General features: G+C 44.7%; 1 protein-coding gene across 4 annotated transcripts in view; it reads right to left on the bottom strand.

Annotated features, from left to right (window-relative positions):
- Window positions 1-533: 533 nt before the first annotated feature.
- Window positions 534-21,969, bottom strand: part of MPHOSPH9 (M-phase phosphoprotein 9) — a 72,303-nt gene continuing 50,867 nt past the window's right edge. For 2 of the 4 annotated variants that reach the window (XM_084762016.1, XM_084762017.1), the window contains exons 16-23: window positions 17,719-17,853; window positions 16,162-16,337; window positions 13,911-14,057; window positions 12,936-13,056; window positions 11,907-12,007; window positions 10,809-11,056; window positions 9,781-9,849; window positions 534-4,749 (exon numbers count right to left, since the gene is read on the bottom strand). In XM_084762016.1, coding sequence (XP_084618142.1) covers window positions 4,648-4,749; window positions 9,781-9,849; window positions 10,809-11,056; window positions 11,907-12,007; window positions 12,936-13,056; window positions 13,911-14,057; window positions 16,162-16,337; window positions 17,719-17,853 — 1,099 coding nt within the window. In that variant the 3' untranslated portion in view covers window positions 534-4,647. Of the gene's footprint in view, window positions 4,750-9,780; window positions 9,850-10,808; window positions 11,057-11,905; window positions 12,008-12,935; window positions 13,057-13,910; window positions 14,058-16,161; window positions 16,338-17,718; window positions 17,854-21,969 lie in introns of those variants that run through there. The other 2 variants (XR_014775457.1, XM_084762018.1) reach the window with 2 other exon arrangements.

Genomic DNA, 21,969 nt, shown 5'->3' with positions numbered 1-21,969 from the left:
CAAACAAAACAAAAAAACTTGAAGTCATGGAACGAAGAAGCACACAGCTAGGGCTGAAGAGATGGCTCAGAGCACTGGCTGTTCTCCCAAAAGTCCTGAATTCAAGTCCCAGCAGCCACATGGTGGCTCACAACTTTTTATAATGAGATCTGGAGCCCTGTGCAGGCCCTACATGCAAGCAGAACACTGTATATAAATCATACATGCATACACACACACACACATACATAAATACATCTTTTTAAAAAAGAATTAGAAGCAGCAGCACACACACATAATATCTAACGGTGGCTGAGCGTATGGGCAAGAAAGAGAAAGCCCACTGCTCCCCTGGACACTGCCCAGACAGAGTATCCAGATTCATCTCCTTCGAGCGGAACAGGAATTGTAAGGGCTAGGAAAAGCACTTTCTGTATTAATTTTTGTATTTCTGTGACTGGTAACAAAAGCAAGCAGCTCCTGGGACATGAAAACCATCATTAAAAGCCAGTTCTCACAACCAGTATGAAGAAACTCACAGATACCACGAAAGCTCGTAGCCACAAATATTTATTATTGAGTGTCTGGATGCAGGATGGAAGATGATATGGTCCCTGCTCTCACGGAGCTTACAGCTAACTTCATCACTTCAGTATTTGACAAAGACTTTAAAAAACAACCACAACCAGCACTTGTCTGACCATCAGCAGCAGTGTATGAAGAAGCAACTGTTTTTCACATTGTGGGTCACTGTTCCAGTGAAGGTATACAGTGTAAGGAAAACAGAGTTTGAGATCTGTGGTCATAGTGAAGGTAGGTAATGTTCAGCGAATGCAGTTATGGCTTGATTCCTCATGTATCTGAGGTCTCTAGTGAGATATGGGGCACGTCACATGGGGAGAGGCGTTTAGTGAGGTCCTAAGAGCACTGGACTAGTTTAACAAGGCATTAAACTTCCATATTGCTCCTTGACAGGGAAGGAAATAATTTCTGGCATAATCTGTGCAATGCCAGGGGTTTAATCAGGCTTGCAACATCCAAAAGTATGCATGACCCATGGAAGAATGATTTAGCTTATGACTGCTAAAGGTCTCTACCTGTCACTTACATCTTTAAGGATCTCAAAGACGTGCAGCACGAAGGGGCTCATTTAGAATTAGTGAAACTGTTCTTTTTTTTTTTTTGTGAAAACTGTTCTTGAGACAGGTGAAACTTAAAGATTATTATAAAATGTCTGGTGTTACTATGTATTTGGGTGCAGAGTTCAAAAGACAAGCAGCATTTGACCAAGCACCTGGCTTTTCTAGGTTGAAACAGTCTCTTGATGGTTATAAATCCATGTAAGTCTAACACCTCTTCCAGGCGGTCCATCATCTTTAGAGGCATAATCACGGAACATTTGAAGGAAAAGTTACTTTGGATAAACTAACAATAAACTATAATTTTAAAAGCCAATATTTATACTCAATAAATCCCATTCATCTATTAAAAAATCAAAATACTTCCTGAATTTACATTTTATGGGCTCACTTTTTACATTTTTTTAGTCAACCAATAAATAAGTAACATACCAAGGAAATTCATTTAAAATCCAGAAAACCCTTGATTTTATCAAAGAGCAAAGACAACACAGACCACCTAATACAAAAGAGAACCCAATGTAGTGACTGGGATAAAAATCTTCAACTTTAAAATTGGGAATATAGCTCAGTGGTAGCGTTGTCTACCTGTGCAAGGCCCTAGTATGCCTTTTGTAAAGAACCATGGAACTGGAAAAATAGCTCAGTGGTTAGAGCACTGCGTGCTCTTCCAGAGGACCCAGGTTCAATTCCCAGCACCCATACTGCATCTCACAGCTGCCTGTAACTCCAACTGCAGGGGATCTGACACCCTCACACAGACATATATGAAGGCAAAGCACCAATGCACATAAAATAAAAATCAATCAATCAACAATTTAAAAAAATCACTATCTCAAAACTGAAGTCGCAGTAACTGATGAATCTGGAAAATGCTTTTTGGTGCACACAATAACAAATGCACTGGCCTATCTGTACTGAAAGGAAATTTCCTACCATTTGGTCTTGAACTGAGGAAAGCAGGGTTGAGCCAGGAGGTGACCTGGGTCTGGCTGGCTCCAAGGCTCCCTTCCCAGCAGCAGTGCTTTGGAGCTTTAGTGCTAATGCTTTGCATGGAGCCTTCTTGTGCAGCGCCTGCATACTGGCTCTGTGAGAAGGAAGGGGCAGATCTCCATAGTGGGAGAGTTTACTTTCTATGTACATTTTAAAAGGCACTTCCCAGAAGCTGCAGGCTCACTGAGGAATTTTTTTTTTTCCTAGCTGCAGCACATCCCAGCACAGAAACAGTTTGCCTCTCTTAGGTAACAGATGCTCTTTAAGACTGCTACCCTCCCCGCTTTTAGGCTCAGTTGCTTTTGAGTTGAGTGTTGGTAAGATATGCATTACTTAGGGGAGAGGCAGCTGCAAGAATTTTCCTTGGTGCCTTTCTTCACAGCTATGAAGAGAAGAAAAGAATAAAATTTCTTTTTCAAATAAGTAATTGATAGTTTAAATCTATTACACACTTCAAAACCCAAGCATATGCTTTCTGAGAAGCACAGAAGATGTTTTGATGGCGCTTAATGCCTTTTTTGGAATAAGCCAATTATAGGCACCTAAGAAGATAACTCCTTGGCAAGATAAAGCCACCACCTCATCTGAAGTGGCAATTTCCTTCTTCTTGAGTGTAGTAGACTGTACAATAAAAGGAGGGAACAATGAGATCTGTAAAAACATTGTTCGAGTCTTCAAGTAGTCTTGTTTGTTGGTGCTGGGGCAGAACCTGTGCCCTCACATGCGAGGCAAGCGCTCTCACCACCGTGCTATTACAGCCCCAGCTTATTAAGTCTGTATGCCACATACAGGGACAAGGTCATATTTAAAAAAAAAATAGACTATCCATGTATAAGCTCTAGACACAGGCTGTACAGGAGCTTGTTTAAAATGAACTTTTTTTATTTTTTAAACTGTAAAATAATTTTTAAAAGGCTAAAAGAAAATTCAAAGAATAAAGGCACTTGCTTCTAATGATAAGAAATCCTGATTAAGTCTTCAACTGGCTCCTGAAGATGAACTCAAAGGTTCAGTCCCATTCGCAGGGGTCCCCTCTTGCCTGAGAGTTCCCACAAGTAAAACAGGGCCCAGGCCTATGGCCAGGTGAAGCTTTGGTGAAAAAATGCTCAAACACCACCTGAAAGCATGCTGAGACACACATGATAATGGAATTGCCCGGTGTCTTGGCTCACTGTAACTACACAGGAAAAGCTACATAAGGAGAAAGAACTCGGAGGCAAATCAAAACCAAAACCTGAGCACTGGCCTCAGCAATCAACGAGAGCTCAGATGAGTCTGTCTGCAGATTCTGAGGACAAATATGTGGGTGCTGGGTTCGGACTGGTCACCAGAACAGAAGTGGGTGAGCAGCCCAGACAGCACCAACAGTCCCAACACAAGCAGGATACTGGCTGCTCCTAGATCAGAGCAGCTTCTCCTGCCCACACAGCGCTTAGATAGAGCTAGGGAACGCCACCCAGGTAGCAGCTCCAGTCCGCAGCCAGGCCCTGGCAAAGGCACCAGGCTCTATCTGGATCCATCCTCTGTTATCAGGCAGAGAACACTGCTCTGAGCAGAGCGGCAGTTATTACAGCAGCTACGGTTCTTTTTGGCAAGGGTAGAGTGGTGGGTCAGGTGAAGTTAAGAGGGTAAAAATGTCCCCACGATGACTTTGGGAGCTGAGCTTTATGCTAATGGAAGCTGTCCGGGGTGTGACACAACTCAGCTCCTGGCAACGGACAGAAATCTCCAGCTCTGATCCTTCTCTTTCCTCACAAAATACTTTAGGAAAATAGGTTATATGTATGCAGTTTTTCAACTCTCCAACAGTCAATTACTAATTTTTAAAAATGTACTTACTTACTGGGGTGGGAAAGGGTATGAATGCGCCGCGGTGGATGTGTAGAAGTCAGGGGACTACTTGCGGGAGTCGTTTCTCTCTCTTTCTAACGTGTGGGTAATGGAACTCAAACTGGCTCGGCAGCAAGCACTTTACCTGCTGAGCCATTTTTCTGGCCCAATTATTCTACTATATTCACTACAAGGCATATTTTTATGTAGGAATTGTGTTACCATTTCTTAAAAACTTCTACAGAACTAAATGCAAACTATACTATAATTTTTTAAATATTCAGCATGTTAGTCTATCCTTATGAAGCTGTTAAGCATTTATTTTAAAAAATGAATTATACTTACAATGTAGAACAAGTTTATAAAATTGGTGTGCAAAGTTCATTGTAAAAGGATAACACTACTTCTTTAGAAACAGGTTGCCTCTCCTGTTTCCATTTCCTTATTGTTGATAGAAATCCAAGACATATGCTATTTAAAAATAATGCTTTTTAAATAGTAAAATATACAAGAGGTTCCTGAGCATAACAAAAATATCTTGAAAATATGTGGCCATTTTAAGTATAAAATAGCAAGTGTAAGAATAGCATGATTGTAAAACTACTGTTTGAAGGCTTATAAACAGTACAAAAGAGCTTGCCTTTTCCAAGTGCATAATTGTACATTAGTGCAAATAAAAACGTCTCAAATTTAATGGCTACCAATATCAAAGATTTGCAGAGCTTCGCAAAACATGAAACTTCTTGAGTGTCATTCGAACTGAACCCAGTTCACGATTGATCCTTTCCAAGCGATCTTCCAAGGCCTCCTAGGTACAAGGGAAAGGTGTCGTGAGACTCCACATCAAGCCCTCTGGGTCTACAGTTAACTGCCACCCACACAGCTCCAGGTTGAGAGCAAGAACACACATCAACACGTTAGATTTTGCTTTCTACACAAATCATCTTATTGACATGATTTTTTTCTTCTTCTTCTTCTTCTTCTTCTTTTTTTTTTTTTTTTTTCTGAGACAGGGTTTCTCTGTGTAGATTTGGGCTGTCCTGGACTCGCTTTGTAAACCAGGTTGACCTTAAATTTACAGCAATCTACCGGTCTCTGCCTCCTGAGTGCTGGGATTAAGGGCGTGCACCACCACGCCCGACCATGATTTTTCCACCACACCAACCATGATTTTTCTTAAACTGAACAGTGAACTGGCTTCTCGGCCCTTCTAAATAAGCAGGGAACTTTAAGTATTCCCTGTCTGCTTGGCATGGTAGCCATGTAGGAATTCTGTACAGCAGCACAGGCACAAGGTGGGTGACAACCTGAGAGCATTATGTGCAGAGCCTAAAGGAGCTCTCCATGGGTCACCAGAGAAGTGTGCACACTGGACGCAGCTGTAGGTACATACACATATTCCAAATAAACTGACAAAAGCTTCTCCCTTAAAAAATTTGCAGAAACTCCAAGAAAGAAGATTTCACAATTAATGATGAAGAAGTGCACATAATGATACCTGGAATATGTATTTACCATTCTAGATAATTTATTCTGTACTGAGTCAAATGGTATCCTGAAATAAAACTTGCAATTTTTAAGTTTAACAATTTTTTTTAAAGTGTTGAATATTCACTGTAGAACACTGAGAAGACAGATGAACAAAGGGAAGGACCACCCTCTCCTTCCCTGTTTCTCTTGCATTCATGCATATCCTTTTGATAAAGGAAAAACCCAGAATGGAACGTTTCAAAAATTGTTTCCTTTGAACTCTCCTGGCATGTTATAAAGTCTCTTCCAACAACATCCTCCTAAATTAATGTACAATATTCCTTCACAAGTAACACGTTTAACCAGGAATCTTTCGGTAGAAATTTAGGTTGCTTCTAATTTTGGACACTATAAATAAGGCCGCAGTACATTTCTTAAACATATCTCTTGGCAGTATCTATAAATACTGTCTTTGCAATCACTGGCAGACAGAAAAAAAAGAAGAGCTTTGGTTCAAAGAAATGCAAAATTCTGCATTCCAGAAAGTCTGTGAAGATTTCTACTTGCATCTGCATTGTCTACATTCTATGAGTTGCTTTGAAAAATAAAACACCTGATAACCAGACATGGTGGTACATGCTTATAATCCCAGAGTGAGTAAAGTGGAGGCAGAAAGCTGATGAATTCAGACCAGCCTAGGACCTGTCCCAAAGGATCCAAAAACTAAATCTACTCATATATAAAGGGGAGGCGGGGGATGGGGGAAATTTAAAAAGTATATTAGCAGATCTCTCTCTCTCTCTCTCTCTCTCTCTCTCTTAAAGATTTATTTATTATGTATACAGCATTTGTCTCTGCACCAGAAGAAAACACCAGATCTCATTATAGATGGTTGTGAGCCACCATGTGGTTGCTGGGAATTGAACTCATGACCTTTGGAAGAGCAGGAGGTGCCCTTAACCTCTGAGCCATCTCTCCAGCCCCTTTTCTCTCTCTTTTCGCTAACTCAAATCTCTGTAGCGGATGGGGAGATGGCTCAGCAGTTAAGAGCACTTCCTGCTCTTGCAGAGGACATGGTTTTGATTCTCAGCACCGACATGTTGGCTCATAACTGGCTATAACTGCAGTTCCAGGGGATATGATGCCTTCTTCCGGCCTCCTTGAACACTGGTCACACATGCGGTGCACAGACATACATGCAGGCAAAACAATTCCAAGTGCTGGGGTTAAAGACACGCACCACCACCACCTGGCATGAAATAATTTTTTAAACAATTAAAAGTAAAGCTGGGTTCCAGGCATGATGGTGCACACTTTAACCCCACCCTGGGTAGGTAGAGGCAGGCAGATCTCTGTGAGTTCACGGCTAGCCTCATCTACAGAGTGAGTTCCAAGACAGCCAAGACTAGACAGAGAAACTCTATCTCGAAAAACAAAACAACACAAGCCATTGTTTTAGGGCTGGAGAGATGGCTCAACAGTTAAGAGCACTGGCTGCTCTTCCAGAGGAGCCAGGAGCAATTCACAACTGTTTGTAATTCTGCTAATTACAAGGAGTTCCACTTCCAGCACCCTCATACAGACATACATGCAGGCAAAATATCAACGCACATGAAATTTAAAAACAAACAATTAAAAAAATAAAGCCAGGTGGTGGTGGTGGTGGTGGTGGTGGTGGTGGCGGCGGCGGCGGCGGTGGGGCGGCACACACCTTTAATCATAGCACTCAGGAAGCAAAGAGACGGATCTCTGTGAGTTCTAGGACTGCCTAGGCACAAGAGAAATCCTGTCTTGAAAAGCCAAAGATAAAAATAAAAATAAATAAATAAAATAAAATAAAGACAAGTCCGAAGTAGTGCATGCTAACCATGAGTTTAATATATTGTTGATGATGACCTTGAACTTATTTTTTTTCAAGACAGGGTCTCTCTGTGTAGCCTTAGCTGTCCTGGATTCGCTTTGTAGTCCAGGCTGGCCTGGAACTCACAGAGATCCACCTGCCTCTGCCTCCTGGAATTAAAGGCCTGTGTCACCACATCCAGTGACCTTCTGATCCTGCCTCTATCTCTCAAACACTGGACCCTATGAGTTCATTACCATATCCAGTTGTGTGTGGTGCTGGGGATGGTCTTTACATGCTAGGCAAGTACTCCATCAACCTAGCTGTATCCTCACCTTCTGTCTTACTTTTTGTTTGTTTTTTGAGACAGGGTTTCTCTGTGTAACAGAGCCCTGGCTGTTCTGGTCTCACTGTGTAGACCACACTGGCCTTGAACTCACAGAGAGTTCAATTAAAGGCGTGTGCCACCATGCCCGGCCCCCTGTGTTACTTTTTGAGACAAGGTCTAACAGCCTAGGCTGGCTTTCAACTTAGGACCGACTGGCAAAGCCTGCTGAGTGCAGAGATGATATGCAGTGGGCCACCATCCGGCTTCAGTGAGGTTAAGAGCAGGTTGAGCGTCTTTATCGCTGGTGCATGCTACACAGGTACCGACCACGGTGCTAGTCTAGAGTGAGGCTGGAAACCTTTCTTCCCTGGGCCCAGTTTTACTTTTGCACTTATGTACATCCTCAATTCCTTGTTTGCTGCCACTTATTTTCTTAGTGACGTGACCTTCATGAAGAGAAACTAACTTTCAGAAGAAGCCTTGTAAGAAGAGAGCAATGATGTTCACTATATAAAACACACTAAGGATTCACCACACTTTCCCTGTTTCCTAGTAGAGTATTGCTGGTTTCTTACGTTGGGTTTTACAAGTTATTCGATAAAAAGCTTCAGAACAGGGGATGGTGAGAGGGCTCAGCAGGTAAGATTCCTGGTCTTCAACCCCCACAGCCTGAGTTTGGTCCCCGGGATCTAAGAAAAAGTGGAAAGACAGAACTGCACAAAGTTGCCCTTTGACATCTACACATGTGTCATGGCATGTGCATGCCCTCCAACATCATGCACACCCATGTACACAATAATAGTAAAGAAATCAATGTTTAAAGGTAAATTTCATGGAGTGATCTGGCTGCTCTCCATGTAGCCCTTCAAAAGCTGTACCTTCAGTCAAAGAGGACAACCTTCCCCAAGTGGCGGGGGCCCAGTCTTCCACCAAAGCTCTAAGTAGCTGAGGTTCCCTTGTCAGAACCTCCAGACGAGCTCTCACAGGCAATCCTGTTAGCTGGAGAGCTGGCTCAGTGGTTAAGGGCACTGCCATGGGGGTGCTGGGGACTGAGCTGACCTCCACAGACACCAGGCACATGTAAGCACGCAGGCAAACCCCCCACATAATCCAACCATCCTTGCTGGGTGTGGAGCCGCAGCCCCCCAGCTGTAAAGCACAACTGTTTTCAGGAGCTTGCTAGATGGAAAGGGGTTCAAAGTCACGGACAGACAGGGAGGGAGGAAGACAACACAGCATCAGACGAGGAGGCAGCACTTACTCAGCAAGGTAAAATCTACCTCACAGGGATTTTGTTGGGCTGAGGACAGGGCTCCCTAGCATGTCCAAGGCCCTGGGTTTTGTCTCCAGTGCCTTACCAAACAAACAACAAAAGGTATGCTATTTACTACCACAAACATTCTTTTCTTTTCTTTTTTTGGTTTTTCAAGACAGGGTTGCTCTGTATATCACTGGCTGTCCTGGAACTTGCTCAGTAGACCAGGCTAGACTGGAACACACAGAGATCCACCTGCCTCTGCCTTCCAAGTGCTGAGATTAAAGGCATGTGCCACCACTACCCTGCAGAACACCATTTTCTTAAAGTCTAAAGGCAAAAAGTAATTTTATTCCTGACAGCAAACATATAGCTATGAAATAATTATAACTGTCAAAGACTACTGCTTTAGTAGCTATGGTGCTGTAAATAAGATGGCCCCACAGGTATCTCAATACTTGGCCCCCAGTTGGTGGAACTATTTGAGAAGGATTAGGAGGCATGGCCTTGTTAGAGGAGGCGTGGCCTTGTTAGAGGAGGCATGGCCTTGTTAGAGGAGGCGTGGCCTTGTTAGAGGAGGCATGGCCTTGTTAGAGGAGGCGTGGCCTTGTTAGGTGGCCTTGCTGGAGGGTGTGTGGCCTTGGGGAGGGGTCTAAAGCTGCAAACGCTTGCTGCCATCCAAATTACACTCTACTTCCTGTTTGGTGTTCCAGATGTGAGCGCTCAGCTGCTGCTCCAGCCGCCTACCTTTCACTTTGCCTTCACGGACTAACCCTCTGGAACTGTAAGCCCCAAACCAATGCCTCTGTCTGTAAGCTGCATCTGGTCGTGGTATTTTATCACAGCACTAGAAAAGGAGCTAACACACGAGCCATGCCCTTAGACTCTTCTTGGAGCACTGGCTGGCATCCAGCCTCTAATGCAGCTCCCAGCTAAGCTGTCTCACCTGATTAAGTCTGGTTTGTAAAGTGACTCTTCCTCCAGGAGAAGGCATTCGGCTTAGTGCTGCCTCAATCTGTAAACAAGAGAAAGGATTCAAATAAAAACAAAAGAATCCTAATTACTGGCAGTGAGCTTCCTGGAGCAGACGGGAAAGAAAAGACTGCAGCTGAGCACCCTCTTCTCCATTTTGGCTTAAGTTCCATCAACAGTGTGGCTCAGGGACATTTCCCACGTAGTTTTGGTGCCCCCCAGTACATTCCCTAGGACAGGTCTGACACAACGATGCCCTTTGTGGTGTTTGAATACGAACGGTCCCCATAGGCTCGCATATTTAAATGCTTAGTCATCAGGAAATACCAATACTTGAGAAGGACTAAGAGGTGTGGCCTTGTTGGGGGAAGTGTGTCACTGGGGGTGCGCTTTGAGGTTCAAAAGCGCATGCCAATCCTCTCCTTGCTGCCTACAAATCTAGACTAGACATCTTAGCTCCTTCTCCAGCACCATGTCTGCCTGCAGGTCACATGCTCCATGCCAAGACGACACTGTAAGACTAACCCTCTCAAACCATAAGGCAGCCTCAGCTAAATGTTTTATTTTATAACAGCTGCCTTGGCCTGCTGGGTGGCGGCTGCGCACACCTTTAATCTCAGACTTGGGAGGCAGAGACACGCAAATCTCTGGGCTACAGAGTTGAGTCCAGGACAGCCAGAGCTACACAAAGAAACCGTGTCTCAAAACAGAGTCGCCTTGGCTATGGTGTCTCCACTGCAACAGAACAGTGACTAGGACAGTCTTATTTTTTCCTTTTTTTGTTAGTGGTTTGGGTTTGTGTGTTTGTATTGTTGTTTCTATTGAAGACAGGGTCTCACCATATAGCCCAAGGTAGCTTATGATGCTCCTGCCTCAGCCTCTCAAGGGCTGAGGCACAGGCACGTGCCACCATGCCCAGCTCTGTAATTCCCTTCTGACTCTCCCCTAGACATAAGCATTAGGGTCAGAAAAATATTTTTAAAAATATTATGTTTGTTTTACCTGGTCTTTTTCTTTTGTAAGTTCATCAAAAAATCGCTCCGTTTCAGCTAGGGTCCTAATTTTTGCTGTATATTCAAAATCATTACCCTGTGGTGCTGCTGACACTGGCTTACACTGCTCAAGGCTAACTGATTTACTCTTCTCCCAGGCTTGTCTTGCCGATGCTCTCTTCACTCCATTTGGCAAGGGTTCAGGACAAGAACTCTGGTTAACAGGGTCGTCACTTGTTTGTTCTGAATTTTTTTTTCCTGTCAGAAAAGAAAGAAATTTCTCATGTGTCTTATTACTTTTTCAGATAGAATGAATACATACCATGCTCAACCTCACTTCCTGAAAGGAATTGCTCTATGGCCTAAAACACAGCAACTTCTCTTTCTTCTCCTCCTGGTTTCCTGAGACAGGATCTGTGATAATCCAGTCTGCCCTGGAACATACTAAGAAACCCAAAATGGCCTTCAAGTCGTAGCAATCCTCCTGCTGCAGCTATCTGAGTGATAGGATAAAAGATGGGAGCCCCCACTCCCAACTGAAGAATATTTAGTCTGTGCTTTATCACTAAGGAATTCTGAAAGGTTTACCCTCAGCTTAACAATTTTTACAAATTCTTTTAATGGCCTAAAGCAAACTTTATGTAAATATAAGTCAGTTTAAGAAAAATGTAAAAGCCAGGCACGGTGGCACACGCCTGTAATCCCAGCACTTAGGAGGTAGAGGCAGACAGATCTCTGTGAGTTCCAGGCCAGCCTAGTCTACAAAGAGTCCAGGACAGCCAAGGCTACATGGACAAACTCTGTCTTGAAAAACCAAAAAGAAGAAAAAAAGAAAAAGATTAAAAAGAATAATTTATCACATTTGGGAGAATTACCCCAATGCTAAGACAGTCAGTGCTATCGACGAAGTGACTTGATGGGGAGCTGTACAGCAGCAGCGTCCTGGTGATGACCGGCAGCCCCGCCCCCTCAGCGTCCCCACCTGCCCATGAACACAGCAGCACATAGTGAGTGCTCAGGGAGAGGCCACCCTCAGAGCCTGGTAAAGACACCAGAACCTTGGCAAACAAATGCCTCTAACTGTACTAGTAATTTTAGGAAAAGATACCTTCCGAGTCATCTAGAAGAAACTGGAGCTGTTTCCTTGGATTGGTTCGTTGTAACGTGGACACAGGAACAGTATCTAAATCATCCAAAAGGATATCAAATCTAGTGAATGAAGCAAGTTTCTTGTGAGAAAACTGTGAAGTGAGTTTTCCTATCTCACTAGAGAGCTGAGCCAGCACCCGGGAACTCACACAGTCACATATTTTAAAAGACAGCTGGTCATATGGCTCTCAAAGCTGAAACTGAATGAGGCTCTCCTGACACCAAGTTCTGTTTTCCCAGCAAAGACGTAAGCGTGGGCCATGGTGCATCACTGACCTCTATGTGAGCTTCTGGGACAGGCGGGGCATGCAGCAGGACACCATTCGCCAGAAGGAGAAAGTGAGGCCCACTGTGCTTAGGCCATTGGGTCTAGAACCAGGAGGCAAAGTCCTTTCCAGCTCATCACTCAGGGCTGGCCTACTTCAGAAGTGCATGCATCTAGAGACAGGCACCTTGCCTGCCACCCTCACACCCACTGTCTGGCACCCAAAATGTCCCTGAATCACACACCTTGTCAGGAGCACAGAAAAACTCTTCTACATGTGAACTCTGTGAGGTGCTGAGGCAGCATATAAGATCTAGCAGTAGCAAGCTTCCATGGTTGAAAACTATTTTCACATTATAATACTTGACTTTCATATGATATTCACATAAATGACATAAAGCCACAGAGTCCTCTGATAACTGAATAATCAGTAAAAGCTAGAGCCATACTGATGGTTCAAAACCAACAATAAGGTCGGTAAGATGGCTCTGTAGGTAAAGGCACCTGCCTCCAAACTGATGCCCTGAGTTCAATACCAAAAACCCACATGGGGGAGAGAGAAAGCCAATTTCCAAAAGTTGTCCTCTGTTGTGCACACATCCGACATGGCACACACATTCACATGTGTGGACACACACATACACACATGATAAATCAGTAAAATGTTTTTTAAACCAATAATTTAATTTTTTTTTTTTTTAAACTCAACTTTACAGAGCTTACCGAATTGGACTGCTTTCATTTTTGCTAAGTAGATGACTAAATCCTGGGGACAAGTTTTCTTTAGGGGACCGCTTAGGACTATAAGCCACAGTCATGGGCGATAACATAATCTCTCTTTTTGCTAAGGAAGAAAACAAAGAAGAAATGTGGTTTTTGTCTGTATCATATTCGCAGGACTTACCCCTAATTCAAAAATAATGAAATTCCATAGCAAAACATGATGGTTTTGAAGAGGACCCAAAGTGAAAATAAACCAACCCATAATTCTAACGTCGAGAGGCAACCCCTGCTGACATGTTAGCATACCACACTATAGTTTCAGCACTCTGGCTCAAAACTGGTTTTTCAAGATTTTAGAAGTCGAGTGGAAATAAGACAGAAAGGCCAGGGCATTAGTGATTGCTGCTGGCACACAGGAAATCACACTTGCCTGAGCTGTGGGAAAATGGACACTGAGGCCATGGAAAGTCAATGCTCAGGCTTTAGAACAAGCCTGCAACTGTGAGGAGGACGGGCTACGAAGGGAGCATCTTCTCCAGCCTCGGGGTCATCTCATTTAGTGCTTAATGGTGACAGATGCGCTCTAACCTTTCGAGAGCTTTTGGCTTTTCTGAGTCAACTTCTTTTTCTTATGGTACTAAGGATGCTGTTCACGCTAGGCCAGGGCTCTACCACTGAGCTACATCCTAAGCTCTTTTTACTTTTTATTTTAAGACAGAGTCTTGCTATGTTACAGGCTATCCTTGAACTCAATAGTTAAGGAAGGCCTTGAACTTTGATCCTTAGGCTCAGGTAGCTGGGATGACAGACCTCCACCTGGCATAGAAGGCTTCTTAGGCTACATTTGTAGCATCTGTATACTCAGGCAATTTCATTCTCTGGTACCTCATGCTCAGCATCCTCTGCTGGGACTGACAGCAAAGTGAAATAGGAAAAGCTACTCTCCCCAGCCCAGGGCGCACACACATGTCTTACTTGGAGTGTTGGCTTTCCGATTGGAGGGCGGGAGGGACGACGACCTTTGTGAAGCTGAGCTCTGTCTCTTTGGTTTCTGCTGGGCACATTTCTCTGGGGAACGGCCTGTACTGGCTGAAGGCTCAGTTTGCCGAGGATTCACTAACTCTGCATCAGACAAACACACACACAAATAAGCCAGATCTGGTTTCCATCATCTGCTTAACCACCGCTGTGGCTGCACAAGGCCCTCCACTGAGTGCACGCCCAGCTCAGAGCACTTCATCTAGGCTGCAATAATGATCTGCAAATGTGCCGCATTATGACGATAAAAAATGCTTGAGAGGGAGTTTATAATGAACGCACCGCATCCTGGCTTCCTGGTGCAACTGGCGTTCAAGGTGAGGCTCACAGCGAGTTTATTTTTAGGAAGCAGGTTACTAATTTATTTACTAGGAGACACTGCTGCGGGATGCAGCACCACAGACCTGAGGGAGTTCCTGGCAGGGCTGAGAAGTGAGCATGGTCAGAAGTAGAAGGAGCAAAAGAGCCAGGCATGGTGGTGAGCACCTGTTGGCCCAGCACTGGGGAGGTGAGGCAGGAGATCAGAAACCAGGGTTATCCTCGGCAACATCAGGCGTTCTAGGCTAGCCGGGCTTGTCTCAAACAGAGAGAGGATGGAGTGTAGAAAGATAAGGACGAAGGGCAGAGACAGAGAGGAGGACTACTGACCTAAACACGTGGGGAAAAGCACACCTGGAAAGATCTTCCTCTTCCTCTCTACAGAAGCTCAGTAACCAGGAAAAAGGAAGGAGACAGGAGAGAGTTCTTTTTGGTTTTCTGTATTTTTTGGCACTCTGGATTCTGTTGCATCAGCTTCTGAGTACTGGGACAATGGGTATGTACACTCATCCTCGTCTTTCTGTTGTTGTTTTAAATTTTTATTTATTTTTATTTTATATACATTGATATTTTGCCTGCATATATGTGGGAGGGCATGAGGGTATCAGATCTTGGAGTTATAGACAGTCATGAGCTACCATGTGACAGGTGCTGGGAGTTGATCCCAGGTCCTTTGGAAGAATAGTCACTGTTCTTAAACACTGAGCCATCTCTCCAGCATCACCACCCTCATCCCCTCTTAGTCCTCATTTTATGAATTTCAAATGATGGCTACAATTTTCCAACATGGACAAGTAAGACAAACAGATGGAGGCAAACACACTCCATAATCCAGGCAGGCTGTGATTTCACCCCTACCTTAGACATATAACTGGATTATACACCTGTACAGCGCAGCTCATATGGCCTTTTTTGTTTTGCTTTTTGCTTTTTGAGACAGAGTTCTCCTTGGCTGTCTTGGATTTGTGTTGTAGCCCAGGCTGGCCTTGAACTCACAAAGATTCACTTGCCTCTGCTTCCTGAATGCTGGGATTAAAGGCGTGAGCCATCATCACCCAGCCTTCTTTATTATTTTTAATTATGTGTAGGTGTGTGTGTCTGGATACTGGTATGTGCACATGACTGCAGGTGCCTACAGAGGATCCCCCGGAACCTGAGTTAACAGTTAGTTATACGCCACCATAGAGCTGCTGGGCCCAGGTCCTCTGCAAGCATAATTGCTGTTAAATACTGAGCCATCTCAGTGTAGGCCTTTTAAATAATCAGAACATAATATGCAGTTTGCTTTGTTTGAAAGGTACATGCTATGCCAGGACAAAAATAAATTATTCTTAGGGCCCAGTTATCTATGCAATGGTGCTAGAGTAGTATCATAAATCAGGACTTCATTTCATTACCTAAGAATTTATCTTTATTTTTTGAGGCAAGTTCTCACTCTGTAGCTCTGACAGACATGGAACACACTATGTAAACCAGGCTGGCTTCAAGCTCTTGCCTCTACCTTGAAAGTGCTGAGATTTCATGCCTGGCTGAAATTTAATTTTAAAGAATATAAAATAAATTAAGGAAAAGGGCAGTCACCTCTTTCCTTTAACATCAAATGAGAAAGAAAATACTATGGGGCCGCGATGGGGAGGCGGGGAAGGTTAGAAAGATCAGATAAGAGTCCTTACTGCTCTTGCAAAGAGTTTGGTTCAGTTCTCAGCACTCACACAGCAGCTCACCAACATTTGTAACCCAGTTCCAGGGACTCTGATACCTCCATGTGCACCAGGTTCATATGTGTTACACAGTCATACATGCAAGCAAAACACTCACAGATGTAAAACAAAATTAATAAATCTTAAAATTAAAAAAACAAAAAACTTACTACTTGAGGTATCCTCTTTCTCTGTCTGTGTCCCCCAATTTTTAAATATTCTTTCTTCATTGAGCTCCTTTAAAGCTTTCATGACTGGCGTGTCTGGAGCGTCCCTCTGCTTCTTAATCAATAAGCTTGCTGGTGACCGTCCAAGGGAAGCGTCCTTTTCTGGAGGAGAGTGGTATCTAAAACAGGAGCCGCGACTGTAACTGCTGAGGGCTGAACACTGGCTTGTCTCCTATGCCAGAATGCACAGGTAACAGCCTAACCTCACTGGGAGTGTTTGGAGTTGGGGCCTTTAGTAAGAAATGGAGATTGGACAGGTCAGGAGAGCAGCACCTTCTAAAGAGAGACGGGCAGGCCTGCCGGGCACACATGCAGGTAACCCCAGCGTTCCGGAGGCTGAAGCAGGAGGATGGTCAGAAGTTCCAGGCTAGCCTGGGACATACATCAGGACTCGCCTCAAAAACCATAACAAACAAACCCCTCTGGCCTCAGGGTGTCCCTGTACTCACATGTGCGTGCACAAACACACACAATTAAAAATGAAAATAACAGATAAAACAAGGGAGAAAGAGGAGAAACTGGAGAGCACTCTGATGCACACCAAAAGCCAGGAAGTGGGCCGTCGCCAAGGCCTCTGCTGTGCTGACCTGGAGAGATGCACACATACACGTAAGCCTATGTTCATTTGTCACAGCAAACCACGCCAAGTTTACTAAGACAGTCAGGGGAATAACAGGAGAGTTGACATTTAACCTCCATATCTGTCTTATTATTAAACTGCAAGTAATTAAAACTGAACCTGCACATAGCAAGCCAGTGCTGCCTAGTCCTTAGCCACCCTAGCATATGCAACATTTCTATCAATATGGTGCCCAGCGTACATGGGCATCCCAGAGTGAGAGCATTAGCCTATTGTCCTAAGGACGAACCTGCGCTATGCCTCTGAGCACAGGCAGAAGCACTTGCAGAACCTAGGAGGGTAAAGCATCCTAAAAATATTAGCCTCCTGGGGACGGGGAGATGGATCCACGGCTAAGAGTGCTTACTGTGCAAGTGACAAATGAAACAAAAACACTTATATTGAGCTCGAAAATTTAAGACAGTAAAAGATTCATGAGCTGAGTGTGGTGGCGCCTGCTAGGATCCCAGCATACGGGGAGGAAGAGCAGAGGAGCAAGGTGTCTTGTGTGTACACACACACACACACACACACACACACACACACACACACACACAGGCTGAGCTCTGCTGAAACACGTCACCCAGCTGCGTCTATTCATCACTACAATCTTGAGTGGACACCCCCCTTTCCACAATGGGAAAGCTCCACTTCTGCAAGACAGCTGCTTCATGCCCTGTCCACTCCCCTCCAGCCCGTCCATCCTGCCTTTGACAATCCAGGAAGAACCTCGGCTCCAACTTCAAAGAGAAAGCAGAAATCCCAAGACAAGACCTGTTTCTGTCCTGCCCCCCCCTTCCTTCCACAGCCCATACGGAGGGACTTTTGACTAATCTCCCTCTATGAAAGCGCTCCTCAAGCGACCTCTGCAGTCATCTCACCCCGGAACCCCGGTTTCCTCCAGCTGGTTATCCAGCTTCCTGTCCCTGGCGTCCAGAGGCTGCCCGGTGAAGATGGAGTACTCTGCTCCTGGAATCAGCCACTTCCTCCTGCTGACATCCGAGGTTGCTAGCGTGCTAAAGGGATAAAAAACATTCCACAGCATCACAAGGTTTGCATTTCAGTTAAAAAAAATACACACACACACATATAGTGGGTGGATGTTTTCTCTGTGTACATGTATACATGTAGACCAGTATATAAATAATCACCTGCACTCTAGCACACTCAGTCCCCTTTTCTACACCAGCTCACAGTAAGAGATAAGCAATGGCTGTTTTCCTACTCCCTACACACACTAGCTGCACTTTCCAGCATCACAGTCACAAGAGTCATCCATCTCCTCAGAGTGGCATGCATGCATGAACGCACACACGCACGCACACAACAATGATGAATAAATAAAATGCAAACGATAACATTTTTTAAAGCCTAGCTTCCCCAAGGTTCACATCACTTAAATAAATTAAATAAATAAATAAGCCAGCTTTCCAAGGTTGCATCTAGCCAAGCCCTGCCCTATACTAGACTTTGAGCCAGTGCAAGGTGTGCCAGCCTATGCCTTAAACTCTAGCATTCAGGATGTGGAGGAGATGATCTCTGAGCTCTGGGCCAGTCTAGTCTACTTAGACAGGGCAGGGACTTAAGCAGTAACCTAGAGGCAGGAAATGAAGCAGGGATCTTGAAGGAGTGATGCTTACTGGCTTGCTCTCCAGGTTCAAGTTTAGCCAGCTTTCCTATACACCTCACGTCCACCTGCTCAGGAGTGGCACTGCCCACAGTACGCTGGGCCCTCCCACATGAATGCCAATCATTTTCGCAGACTTGCTTAGAGAGGTTATTTTTTCGGTTGAGGTTCCCTCTTCCCAGATGGCTCCAGTTTGCACTGACAAAACCAACCAGCACAAACCTATCTTATCACTAGACCTGCTGTCACCACACTGGGCAACTTCCAGAGCTATCCTTAACCTCTAGACCCAGTGACTCTGTCTACAAGACATGACCAGACTCCGTCATAATCAGAGAGCACAGCTCTAAGGAAACTAACACTCCTTATGGCCCCCTCCCCACCTTCCTGTTCCTGTTGCTGCCAAGCAACCAGCCAGAAAGCCCATGCTCTTCCCCCTTGCTAATCAATCCGATGTCGCTGGTTCCTCTCTGTCCCTCTGGACTGCACAGCGCCCCCTTCAACTACTCACAACCCTGACTCCCACTCTCACATCTGCCCTGCAGCAAAACCCCAGGCTGGATGGATGACAGTGGCCTTACTCCCTGTCCACAGTCCCATGGCTGAGCTTTGCTGGAAAACCAGGCCCTAACTGTGCCTATGCATCAACCCAATGCTTAGCAGACACGCCCTCCCCTTGCCCTTCACAGCGGCCTTCAGTCAGGAGATAACCTCAGGTCCAACCTCAAAGAAAAAGCAAAGCCTGAGAAAACCAACGCACTGTCTTCCTCCACTCCGGCCATACTTAACCTGCTACAAGTAGTCCTCCCTCTATTTCACGTCAACCCCAGGTCACATCTGACCTTTCAGAAAAGATGTCTTGATGCCCCGGGGCCTTGTTCACTGCTCAACAGGCTCTCTGCCACTGAGCAACACCCCAGCCCTTTCCCCTCAATTTTTCAATGAAGAAACATTTCAAACATTTCTTAGAGAATTACAGAGACTATTACAACAAGCACCCACCTACCTACTCTCAGTCTTAACAGATGCTTAGATCTTGGCCATATTTGTTTTTAATTGTGAGCCATAACATTGTATACATATGTATAGCTGCATTTGTTAAACAAGGGCAGGCTATCCACACCCTTTACTGCTTCTCCTCAACAGTATGGTCATGATTATTCATGTTGGTGTGCGGAGCTGTCAGTCACTTCTCCAGTCTGAGTGCACGCTGCTGATTCTGTCTCCTGGTGGTAGACGCCATCTCAACAATGCTACAATTAACATGTGGGAGAACTAACCTAAAGCAAATTTCTAAAAACACAACTAGGACATTTGGGACGGATCCATTGCCTTCATTCTTTTGGCTACTGCCAAATCCCCGTCTAGACAAGCCCTACCAACCTACAGGTGGCCACCAGCGAGTTCCTTTCTGCACCTTTGTCAAATTTTGGAACAAACTAAATCTGGCCTGTCTGATGACAGGATTAATGTTGTTTTAACTGGCATTTTCCTGATTTCTTAGGACAATGAGCATCTTTTCATTGCTGTTAGCATTTAAGTTTCTTTTTCTGTACAGCTTCACATCTCTTTACCATTTTATCATGGAGAAACTTGTCTCCTACTGGTTATGATAGATCTTTTGTATTCTAAATACTTATCCTTTATTTTTGTAGTTCATTAAAACAAATTACTTACACACACACACACACACACACACACACACACACACACACACATACACACGACCCATATGGGTCTTGAACTGACCATTCAAAGTTGTCCTCTGGCCTGCACACATAAGCAGTGGTAAGCTCATATTCGTGCACACACAATTTTAACACGTATCCATTTCTTTTAAAGATTCCAAGCATGTACAGACACAGAGGTAATGCTCAATGCAGGCATACTGAGCATAAGGTCTTCTTTTGCTCTGGTCTACACCCCTTAGACTTCTCACTACAAGAACAGCGAAAGCCCTGCTGAGCCTCCTCAGTCCTGTGGTTCCTTGCTCCCGGCAGGCACTGCTCTCAGCTGCTGCTCAACACTCCCACCACGTCTTAAGACTTTGTATTTGCTCCAGGCATGGTGGTGCGTCTGTAATCCCAGCACTCAGGGAGGCGGAGGCAGGTGGATCTCTGTGAGTTAGAGGCCAACCTGGCCTAGAGATCGAATCCAGGACAGCCAGCCAGGGCTGCACAGAGAAATCTGTCTCGAAGGGGGGTAAAAAAAAAAAAGACTTTGCATTTGCAAGGTCCTAAGAGCTACTCAGAACTATTTACTGTACATGCTGACGTTGCTGCTCATTATGTTCTACAGGCGGTCGAAAGATGTAGCTCACTGGCCACACTGTTAACTCGAACATTTCCCAGGCCCTGGATCCATTACCAGCTTGTTAACGATTTTGTTGTAGTATCTTCAGATTGCTTTATGGATAACAGAAGAAATGGTTATGGCGTCCCTGGACAGCACAGCAGCTCAACTTGGAACAGACTTAAAAGAGCACGTAGTTATCTTATAATGTGAAAAGACCCTAGTGACTCCCTTTCCTGTACAGGAACCTCCTGTCTCTGCATGTCTGTGTGTATGTAGGGGGAGGGGTAAGCACACGCCGCGGACCACTGGAGCAGCTCTGAGCACACCTTGCAGGAGTCGGGTCTCTCCTTCCACCATGTGGGTCCAGGGATCAGATTCGTTTCAGGCTTAGTGGTCAGGGCCTTAACCCACTGAGCCATCTTGACAGCCCCATTCACCAGCACTTTGAAAAGAGAAAAAGAGTATTCTATTTCTTCCTCAACTAGCTTCCCCGCTCCTCCACCCCCCGACATAGGGTTTCTCTGTGTATCCTTGGCTGTCCTCACTTTGTAGACCAGGCTGGCCTCGAACTCACAGAGATCCACCTGCTTCTGCCTCTGCCTCCCAAGTGCAGGGATTAAAGGTGTGTGCCATCATGCCCGGCCTCAACTAGCTTTTTATAGTTCTATATTACACTTTTTAAAAAAGACTTATTATGTATACAGTGTTCTGCCTGCATGTACACCTGCGTGCCAGAAAAAGGCACCAGATCTCATGATGATCTTGTAAGATGGTTATGAGCCATGGTGTGGTTGCTGGGAATTGAACTCTGGAAGACAGGCAGTGCTCTTAACCTCTGAGCCATCTCTCCAGCCCTATATCACACTCTTAAAATTACTACAAACTGACAGTCCAGAGGAGACATTTGTAACACCTTTTTCTACAAAGGGCAACAGAATAAAAACAAGTATTTTAGGTTTTATAGGACAGGAATATAATACATGAACTACCTTGCTATTTTTTCCTTTAAGACAACATCACAGTAGAGCCTTTGAGCCCTGGCTGTCCTGGAATTCACTGTGTAGTTCAGGTGAGCCCTGAAGACCTACCTGTTTCTGCCTCCTAAGTACTAGAATTTAACATTCCAGTCCCAAGTATCTCTTAAGCATGTGTGCGCATCCACACAGAGGCCAGAGGACAACCTCAGAAGTCTTCCTCAAAAAAGCTGGCC

Source organism: Acomys minous, assembly GCF_964271855.1.
Source record: "Acomys minous genome assembly, chromosome: 16".
In the NCBI taxonomy this organism is placed as follows: Eukaryota; Metazoa; Chordata; class Mammalia; order Rodentia; family Muridae; genus Acomys; species Acomys minous.
This window is presented reverse-complemented; position numbering and strand designations above follow the sequence as displayed.